Consider the following 11,565-nt stretch of genomic DNA (forward strand, 5'->3'; position numbering starts at 1 on the left):
TTTCCCTCCATATCCACTCAACAAATTAGTACCCTCCATATCCACTCACCAAATTGGTGACTCTCGCTCTCCATCATTGTTATCAACATACTCTTCTCTACCTCAAAACCTCATAAACCATCGTGACCTCTTCCACTTAGAGTCGTCGCTCACCATTAACAAATCCCAACTCCATCGCCATTCAATTCTAGTAGTCGTGAAACTCTCTACATGGTTGTCTTAGTGGGAAAAACATTTGATGCAAGTGAGGAAACTAAATTGGATTCTAGTGATAAGCTATCACTTGAGAGTCATGGAGTCCATTAAAACGATTCCGAGTTGTCGGCCAAAGATCAAGGTGTAAGCTCTCTGAATTTTGTTACGGATGTAGCAGAAGACTTATTTTGATAACCTCAAATAATGTAGGAGGAATATCAGTACTCAGCGGAATTTTGAGCTTTGATTCTAACAACATCAATAACGCATTAACAACAAACTCAGACGGCAACGCCAACACGTTTTGTATGGTAATTGGTTTCGATTGTAAAATTTTGGTTTGAGTTTATACTGTTTTCGCTTTGCTTCATGTTGCGGTTGCATTTTGACTCCGAATAACATTACAACTTTGAGTTCTTGTTTTGATTTTCTATATGTTTAGTGTTGTGTATTGCAGTTTAACTGCATTTCAGTTTGAGTTTTGCAATAGTCTGTTACTGATATAATTTTGTAAATAATACTTTTTTTGTTGTTCTGGTTTTCGTTTGTGTTGTGTAAATCAGATTTAATATGTGGTTTCGACATCGATAATATATCGTTATACCGTCGGTTTCTCTTTTGATATATTAATGTAACATTTTAGATGTCGGTTCATTTGAGTCACTCTTGTTTGGATCTATTTTGTATTTGAGCTTTGAATTATTTTTGTAAGCTTTATAAATAAGTCTATGTTATGGCTGTTTGATTTTTGTTGTGTTTAAAGTGGGATTAAATTTGTGGGTTCTACATTTATATGTCGTTATACCGTTGGATTTTCTAATGATATATTGATACGATTTCACTGTGTTTCAGTCCTTACATACGAAACTTTGATTTTGTTGTCGCTATGTACAAACCGGCTTTGAACACATTATGGTTAACTCGGTCCGATTATTTTGCACTCGATTTTGTTGCTTTTTCTTTAATTAAATTAATTAATTAATTAAAGTTTTGTTTAATTAGATAATTTTGTTAATCAATTTTAGTTAACTTGATTATTTAATTATATTAATTTTTTATCAAACAATTTTGATAATTATTTTTTATTAGCTTAATTAAGCGATTTAATCAATTGATTTTTGTTAATATTGATCAACTTCTTTCATTATCATTTCAACAATCATTTTCAAACTGTCAATTCGATTTCAGTCATAATCACTTCGACTTTGAACCATTTTCATAACCCATATCAAATCATTTTCACTAACGCAAGTGATTGATCCAATGTCAAGTACTTCCTTCGTGCAATCCAAACCTTTTCTCAAATAGCATAACATTAAAAAAAATCTTAACAAACGCGAAAGAAGAGGAGTCTTGAAGTCTCACATTCCCTGACACCTCAAATGATCGGTCCCGAGACACAAGTTTTAGGAGTGTTGTTTGTTCATCTTTTCGCTTCTAAAACACATAATACAAACTTGGATAAAAAAATGGACCATTGGAGTCTAGCACTCCGGTAGAACCTGTGAATAATCAATTCTGAGGCACACGTCTCGTTCTTTTTGAATGTTCGTTGTCCATCAAAATAAGCTCATAAGTACTCTGAATGAAAAAGGTATCGTTGGACTCTAGCATTCCAGTAATACCCCAAATAATTGGTTCCGAGGCTCATGTCTCGTTCTCACTGAGCATTCTCCATTCGCCTAAAATCAATTTCAACACCTTTTGCCTTTTGGCTTTCAATTCAAAACCTTTTCAAAAATGAAAGATACTTCATCCATTATGTGGAGATGCGAATAGAGCTTACTCATGAGAATATTAAATGTTTTCCGCTCGAATGTGATAATGGCATAAATTTGTGATGGTCCAGATTAAGTCATCCATTCTTGAACTGATGCAAATGTTCAATTATATATGGTTTGGGTAGAAATGTTTTCTGTTCGAATGCGACTTAAGATTCTTTCACTAAAATCGACTAACACATAAACATTTGCTACCCAGAACTATGTAGCCTTGAGTTCTCCACCGTACTCGGAGATACGTAGGAGCGAGACCCTTAATCTCGTCAGGCACATTAATAAAAAAAACTTTTTTGTGACACCTTTTCTTTTTTCTCTTTACAATTTTTACCACTTGAAGATTTTTTTTTACATAACCTAACATTCAATCACAATTTTAACTAAAAGGTTCCCATTGAGTACAATGGACGTGAGAGGTACTAATACCTTCCCCTTGCATAATCAACTCCTGAATCTGAATATGGTTGCAAAGACCATCTTCTTTTTATTTTAAGGATTTTATCAATATTTTTCCTTTACTTTTGGAATAAATAAAGTTCTGTGGCGACTCTGTTTGAACATCATTTTTCCGCAAGCACACGAAGTGCCCCACAAAGTATCACGTTTTTCGAGATGCGACAATTAGTGAGTTGGAGCTTGAGGCTCAAAGGAAGCTTGATGATGCTTTGAAAAGTGAAGAGTCCTTATGGAAGGAAAAGGATAGAACCAACATGCACCTTTATGGAGATAGGAATACTAGATACTTCCATAAACTTGCTAAGATTAAAAGCACAACAAAGACCGTTTCTTCCTTGAGAATAGGTGATAGAATTTTCACCTGCCAACTTGAGATTAGTGATCATATTGTTCAGCACTTCTCTAACCTCTATAGCTCTAACACTTATTTTTTGTATGATATATCCATTGCAGAGGAGGTCATCCCTAGGCTTGTTGATGACACTATGAATAATTTTACTTACTTTGATTCCTTTTGTGCAGAAAATAAAAGATGTTATTTTTTAGCTCAATAGGGATGGTGCCCCGGGGACGGATGGTTTTGGCCCCAACTTCTTCAAAACATATTGGTATATTATTCATAATTATGTGGAATAGACTGTGATTGAATTTTTCAGGACTAGCTGGCTCATGCCAAATTTCAATTCCGGCTCTTTAATTCTCATCCTTAAAACCAACACTTATGACTCTATAGACAATTATATGCCAATTACGACGGCCAACTTCAAGTTCAAAATTATCTCCAAGATTCTAGCAGACAGACTCTCCGCCATTCATCCAATGTTAAATAGGGGTGTGAGACAAGGTGACCCCCTCTCACCCCTTCTCTTTTGTATTGCTGAAGATGTTCTGAGCAGAGCCATTTCCGAGATAGTCCTTGATGGCCATATCAAGTTGTTCAAGGGTGCCAATTCCACCACTATACCCTCTCATTGTTTTTTTACTGATGATTTGATGGTGTATTGTAATGGAAGACAATCAACCCTAACTGCCCTGAGGAATGTTTTCTCTAGGTATGCTTCTTGCTCTGGTCAATTTTTTAATGTTGATAAGTCCATTGTTTTTGCAAGTTTTATCTCTCATGCCAAGCTCCACAGGATGACATTATAGGTTGGCTTTAGAATTGACATCTTACCTTTTTGGTATCTTGGCATCCCTATTTTCAGAGGAAAACCAAAATAATTATTTAACGGAAAATACTCAAAGAAAAAAAACTCCAAACATTAGCTCAAACAAATAGTGCGCCCTGTTTCCGATGTTACATATCATAGAATATAAAATACTAAAAAATGATAAATGTAAAAATAAACAAAGACAAGCTCCAAGGTCATCTTTCAACTAACAAGCAACTACTCCTACTGAGTATCTGTACAACAATTGCACAAAGCCAACAAAACAAACAAGAAAGGAGTGAGAATACACCTTACAAATGTTAATGGTGAAAATTAACAGCAGAATGGTAAACAACAATAAGAACAACTATAATAATCTCATAAATCACAATCACATTCCAATTTATTATGAAAATGCTAATGCCACAAACTCCTTCATCAATATGCACGTGGTATCGGGTTTTTGGCGTCAGAGGTATGTTACTGATTGCCCATGTCTCCAATTCCTCTTGAATCATGTCCCTCTCTGGACATGAGATCTTCATAGTTCCATTCTGAACCTGTCCATCTCTGGACCGAAGTCCTACCTAACTCCAAAATATATGCATGCATGATCATGCATAAAGCAAACATGCAACTCAAACAATCATCACAGATCGTCATAAAAAATCACCTCATCAAAATATCATCTTCAGAACATCATCATCAAAATATGGTTCGACTCTTGAACCCTAAGATTACCAATCACATGCCTCAATATGATCCTACCGAATTACTAATCTCTAATATATATTTTTGAAATAATTATTATTCACCTCAAAAGGAGTAAAGTTATGTTATTACTCAACAACTCTAAACTCATCAAAATTACTAAAAAATTCTCAAAATTTTATATCTTATTTATAACTCAAAAGAGTTCTAAAAAAACTTAAAAACAGCTCAACAACATCTCTCAACTCTTGAAATGACTCGAGAGTATCCAAAAGTACTCTAAAGTGTTCAAAAGTGCTCTAAGAGAAACTCTTCATAGGAGATGACTCTATTGGACTCTAAAGGTTGAAAGTTTAACTCAAATTACTCTAATGTGACCCCAAGGTTACCAAAAGGTCACTAATGTAAACAATTGCTAAAAAATCATTGAAAAACTCACCGAACTCGAAAATTGTCAAAAATTCCCCAAACCGTCCGGACCCGCCGCCGCCGACCGTCGCCCAACGGCTATCGCCGCCCGCCTTCGTGGATCTCGAGAGCCTTCCTCCGATTATCATGGTAACTATTTTTCCTACTTTGAGACGCCTTCTTCTCTTGTATCATTTTTCATGTTTTCAGTAGCCTGATGCTTAAGCTCTGGTCCAAGCACATCACTCTCTTTATACTCATACCAACACAGAGGAGTCCTACACCTTTTTCCATACAAAGCTTCAATTTGTGACATTCTAATACTATAATGGTAGCTGTTATTGTATGTAAACTTGATCAATGGCAGAAAACCATCCCGAGCACCTTCTTGCTCTAAGACACAAGCCATCAATAAGTCCTCCAGAGACTGGATAGTTCTCTTGGTCTGACCATCCATCTGTGAATGATAAGCAGAACTCAACCTCAACTTAGTACCCAAAGCCTCCTGCAAACTCTCCAAATATTTGGATGTGAATCTAGGGTCTCTGTCAGACACGATACTCGATGAAATACCTTGAAGCTTCACAATTATGAAAATATAGATCTCAACTAGCTTCTGCAACGAAAAAATGATCTTAGTCGGGATGAAATGCACCAATTTTGTCAATCTATCCATAATCACCCAAATCACATCAAATCCTCTAGGAGTATTCAGAAAACCAGTCACAAAATCCATCAATATATTGTCTCACTTCCATTCAGGAATATCCAACGATTCCATCTGTCCAGACGACTTTTGATGCTCAATCTTCGACTTTTGGCAAGTCAAACATGAATAAACAAATTATGCATATCTCTCTTCATTTCTGGCCACCAAAACATCTTCTTGAGATCTTGGTACATTTTAGTAGCCCTAGTATGAATACTCAAACTGCTTCTGTGACTCTTCTCCAAAATCCTCTTCTTAAGTTCTGGCACATCAGGTACACAAACTCTATTATGAAACCTTAGGATCTTATTCTCGTCAACTCTGAAGTTTTCATCTTCACTTTGGTTGATTAATGATAGGCGATTAACCAAAGCTACATCTAGCTTCTGACTCTTTCTGATCTCATCAAGAAAACCACTAGTCAACTTCAACATGCTCAATCTCAAACTATCAACAATCACCTCGCACACCAAACTCAAGACTCTAAATTGCTCGATCAAATCCAACTCTCTAACCATCAATGCTTACATGTGTAAGGACTTCTAACCCAAAGCATCTGCTACAACATTGGCTCTACCATGATGGTAATTCAAACCAAAGTCATAGTCTTTCAAAAACTCTAATCATATTTGTTGTCTCATATTTAGCTCTTTCTGATCAAACAAGTATCCTAAACTCTTATGATCACTGAATACTTAGAACTTAGAACCATACAGATAGTGTTTTCATATCTTTGGCATAAATACTACAACAGCTAACTCTAGATCATGGGTAGGGTAGTTCCTCTCATAAATCTTCAGCTGCCGTAAAATAGAAGCTACCACCTGCCCATTCTACATAAGCACACCACTTAAGCCCATCTTTGATGCATGACAATATACCACAAAAGGTTCCTTCAGGTTTGGTAAAATTAAAATTGGCGTTGTCGTCAACTTCTTCTTCAGTTCACGGGAATTCTCTTTACACTGGATATCCCTCACAAAAGTTAGGCCCTTTTGAGTCAATTAGGTCAAATGTATAGCTAACTTCTAAAACCCCTCGATAAATCTTCGGTAGTAACTAGCCAACCCTAAGAAACTTCTATCAGTAACTAACTTCGGCACCTCCCATTGTAGCACTTCATCTACCTTAGAAGAATAAACTGTTATACCATCGATGGAAATCACATGACCAAGAAAACTCACTTCTTGCAACCAGAAATCACATTTGGATAACTTGGCATACAACTTCTTCTCTTTCAAAACCTGAAGTACACGATGAAGACGCTTTGCATGGTCTTTGTCTGTTTTAGAATACACCAGATTATCATCAATAAACACTACTACAAACTGATTCAAATAGGGAGGGAAGATCTTATTCATATACCCCATAAACACACCAAAGGAATTAGACACACCAAACGGCATCACTGAGTACTCATAGTGTCCATATCGTGTCCTAAATGAAGTCTTGGAAATGTCCTCATCTTTCACTCAAATTTAGTGATAGCCTGACCTCAAATCAATTTTGTTGAACATACAAGCTCCAACCAATTGATCCATAAGGTCATGAATCCTAGGAAGAGGATACTTATTCTTAATAGTAACCTTATTTAATTGGTGATAGTGAACACGCAACCTCATATTGCCATATTTATTTTTCACTAAAAACACTAGAGTTCCCCACAGTGATACACTTGGTCTGAAAAATTTCTTCTCAAGTATGTCTTCTAACTGTTTCTTTAGTTCACTAATTTTGTTGGAGACATTCTGTAAGGTGCCATCAACACATGTCTAGTATCGGGTACTAAATCTATGGCGAACTTAACCTCTCTTTATGGTGGTAGATCAATAATATCATCTGGAAACACATCTAGAATTCACACAATACAGACAGGTCATCCAACACCACTTTACTATCAACTTGCAAAGAGGAAAACATCGCAAACACTTGGACTTCTTCTTTCAGGAACTCTTCTACTTGACTAACACCTAAAAACTGAGGATTTTTCTCTTTCATAAACTCAGGAAATAACATTGTCTTGTTATAATCGTTGTTATAAATACAATTGAACTCCAACTAGTTCATCCCCAAGATAACATCAAGTTGACTCAATGGTAAGCAAACAAAGTCAATACCAAAGTCCCTACCATATATTGTCAAAGGGAAATTTACACAAACCAAAGAAGTAGTCACTGACCCAATAACTAGAGTATCAATGGCCATACTCCATTCATAGCAGACACCACAAGATTCAATATTTTCACAAAATCAACATATATATAGGAATATATCGCACCAATATTAATGATAGTAATTAAAGGAATTTCATTAATAGAACAAGTACCTCAAATCAGATTATTAGATTTTGAGGCATCTGTACCACTGAGTGCAAATAATTTTCCACCAGCTTTCATATCCCACATCTTCTTGGGTTTCTGACACTGTGTACTAATATGACCAGTCTCTCCACAGTTGAAACAAACCACAACAACACTTTTGCATTCAATAACTCTATATTCTGCCTTCCCACATTTGAAGCATAAGATTGCAATACACTCTAAAGCACGATGACCAAGCACCCCATATTTGAAACACTTGATAGGAGAAGGAACACCTCCCCCACTTTGATTATTCCCACCATTATTCCTCCATTGAAACCTCTTCTTACACTTACCATCTAGAACAACATACGACTTTCTGCGATTTTGATTACCACTCTTCTTATCACTAACACTCTTGTAATGAATGGATCTAACACGACTGTCTTCATAAGAGATACGACACTTACTAACCAACATAGAAAACTAACGAATTTCCTAGTATCCAATAAATTATTTGATCTCTAGGCGAAGTACACTTTAAAACTTGATGCATTTTGATCCTTCAGCTTCCATCCCATTGTAATAAGGGAAAATCTAGATAATTCTTCAAATTTGGCATCATAATCCGCAACAGTCATATTCCTTTGCTTAAGCTCAAGGAATTCAATCTCCTTCATGTTACGCACATTAGATGGAAAATATTTCTCCATAAATGCAGCTCTGCCCAAGTAACCTCAGTACCACAAGCTTCCAATCTCTATCACGCATTGTCCCACCAGTATCCGACCTCCTCTAACAGCATGTAAGCACCATAAAGAACCTTCTGAGAGTTTGCATAAGCCATCACTCTGAAGATTTTCTCGATCTCCTACGACCAAACCTGATCATACCTTCCCTTGAAGGTTGGCATATTGTTTCTCTCAAACCTATTCAGCCCACGGGATTCAACACCTTCATCCTGTGGATTCCACTAAGCTTGCAAAGCCTGTCCCATCAACTGGGCTAGAGTTGCCAAGGCCCCAACAATTGTGTGATCGTTTATTCCATCCATTTCTCTGTAAATCAACAAACAACGATTAGAAGAAAAATTGCATCGATAATATTCACACACTTATCACACACTAAGAAGTAGATAAAAGTCATAAGACCTGGACGGACGAGCCAACCTGCTCTGATACCACTATGTAACACCCTAAACCCATACTCTTAATATAAAAGATAAATTTCATAACTTAGGATGCTACTCAAAACACAACGTGCAACTTCATGAATATTTTTCAAAATCTCGCAGCGGAACTCAAAATATTTCATAACATCAAAATAATTATTTAACGGAAAATACTCAAAGAAAATAAACTCCAAACATCAGATCAAACAAATAGTACGTCCCATTCTTGATGTTACAGATTAGAGCATATAAACTACTAAAAAGCGATAAATGTAAAAATAAATAAAGACAAGCTTCAAGGCTACCTTCCAATTCACAAACAACTACTCCTGCTGAGTATTTGTACAATAATTTCATAAAGCCAACAAAGTAAACAAGAAAGGGGTGATAATACACCTTATAAATGGTATTAAAGCCATACCCCTCCCAGTACGATGTGGTTCAAGGACGAGCCAAGCGAAAGCTAGTGGGCATGTAACACCCGAGGCCGAAGAGTGGATGTAACACTTGATGCCGAAGAGGGCGAAGAGTGGTCGTTGAATTCACATCAAAATGAGAGGGGTATTGGGGGATGTGTAGGGATGTGACTGCATGGTTAAAAGAATGATTATAAGGATTGATTGGAACTACCTATACCAATAAGATGCATCTTCTTTTTTGTAGCCTAACAAATAAGAACTCCATAGTTAATGAGGCTTAACTTGAAGTAGTATTTGGATGGGTAACCTTCTAGAAAGTTTCCCGAGAAGTGTGTGAGTGAGGATAAAGCATGCTGAAAAGACCCGTGTTGGTTTGTGGGGTCAGTCAGTAATTCTTAAAGCAGTATGGGGCATTACATATTTCATCACAGTTTACGACTGGCCTATTTCTCTTATAAGGGACCTTGAGAGATGGATTAAGAACATCATATGGGCGGGGGATATCTCTTAGAGGAAAATGGTAATTGTGGTCTAGAAGAAGTGTTTCTTACCTTTGAAGGAAGGTGCTTTAGGGTTGAGATCCTTACTTACTCTTAATGAAGCTTCAAATTTCCTTCTCTGCTGGAAATCCTTACAATCCAATAAAGATTGGGCAAAGATCATCGGGATCAAGGCCATTAGATCTTCCTCTTGTATTCATCACCATATTAGCTCTTCAATTTGAAGTAGTGTGAGAGTTGATTTCCACATGGTTATGGATAACTATTGTAGGATTATTGGATCCAACTCAAAAAGTCTCTTCTGGATGGATAGATGGCTGGGGAACCAACCTCTTAATCAAATGTTGATTGTTCCTCATCACTTACAATAAAGTTAATGACTACTTGGTTCACAAGACTTGGCTTTTCCCTCATCAAATTCTGCTTCAATTTACTGATCTGCCAAAACTGGTGGATCATGTCATTCTGTTGGATAATGTGCAACCTGATGGTCTTGCCTGGTTCCACCTTCCTGAAGGGCAATTAAACCTCAAACAAATGTATAATTTTAAAAGATTAAAGTGTGATGTCTGGCTGGGCCAAGTGGATTTGGTGCACAAATATTCCTCCCACTAAATTTTTCGTTGCTTGGAGACTTTTACATGATAAAATACCCACCAACAAGAACTTAAAAAGATGTGGCTGCAACCTTCCTTTTGTCTGCAACCTTTATTTCCAGCAGGAAGAAAGCTCTAGACACTTGTTCCTCGACTGCAAGTATTATATCAACCTTTGGTGTTGGTTCTCTCAGTTTATTGGATTCAACCTGCAAGCTAGCTCCTTCATAAATCTTTGGAGTAACTGTCAATTAACAGGTCTCCCCAATATCCTCTGATTTTAAAGTCAATTGTAATCAACATTTTTTCCACAATCTGGTTCAGTAGAAACCAAGCTCGTTTTAGTAAAAGAAGCACCACATTGAAGACAATCATCACCTTGATCACCTCAACTATTTCTCTAGCTGGTAAATGCACCAAATTGAAGTCTTCAACCTCTATGCAAGACTTTAATCTTCTTAAAAAGGTTAAAATCCCTTTGTGTCTTCCTAATGTTCCTTCAATCAAAGAGGTCATTTGACATCCTCCCCTAATTAACTAGGCTAAATGGTCTACATCTTCACTGTCTCCATTTTTGGTCCATCATGCCGCCTTTTATTCAGGGTAACATGGTTAATGACAAATTAGGTATTCCTAACTTTCGTTTCAAAGTGCATTAGAGGGTTTGATTTTGCTCTTCTCTTTTTGTAGTTTTCTTTTTCTTTCTATACATTTTAGGTGGTGTTTATTGACCCACTAGTTTAAATTTTGGATGGTGTTTATTGACCCACTAATTTATTTATTTTTTCTGAAAAGAGAATAACAATTTTGATAATTTAGAATCTAATTGATTAGATTTTATAAGTTCTTAAAATTTAAAAATAATAAAATTTGTTTGATGGTCTAATTTACAAAATTATTTTAAATTAAAGAGTTTTTAAGAATTAAAAAAGTAAAATACATTTTGTACACTTTGGTTTTTAATTTTGAAAATTGAAAATAGAATATTTTTCGTTAATGACAATTTTGTAATATTGTACAATTTTAAAAAAACTTATGAAAAAAAATTATCAAACTTTTTTTTTATTTAAAACTATTTTTTAAAATAAATTTACAAAATAATTTTTAAACACTAAAACTCATATAAATAAATCTTTATTCTTTGTGTTTTGTTGATATGCAACTTATTAAA

At 35.8% G+C, this 11,565-nt stretch overlaps 1 protein-coding gene across 1 annotated transcript; it reads right to left on the bottom strand.

Moving 5' to 3' along the window:
- Nucleotides 1-7,735: 7,735 nt before the first annotated feature.
- On the bottom strand, nucleotides 7,736-8,421 carry LOC127095431 (uncharacterized). The gene is made up of 2 exons (XM_051034119.1): nucleotides 8,256-8,421; nucleotides 7,736-8,154 (listed from the first exon to the last, which is right to left on the bottom strand). The coding sequence occupies exons 1-2, from the start codon at nucleotides 8,419-8,421 to the stop codon at nucleotides 7,736-7,738; spliced, it is 585 nt and encodes a 194-aa protein (XP_050890076.1).
- Nucleotides 8,422-11,565: the final 3,144 nt, after the last annotated feature.

Source organism: Lathyrus oleraceus, chromosome 6 (assembly GCF_024323335.1).
Source record: "Lathyrus oleraceus cultivar Zhongwan6 chromosome 6, CAAS_Psat_ZW6_1.0, whole genome shotgun sequence".
Classification (NCBI taxonomy): domain Eukaryota; kingdom Viridiplantae; phylum Streptophyta; class Magnoliopsida; order Fabales; family Fabaceae; genus Lathyrus; species Lathyrus oleraceus.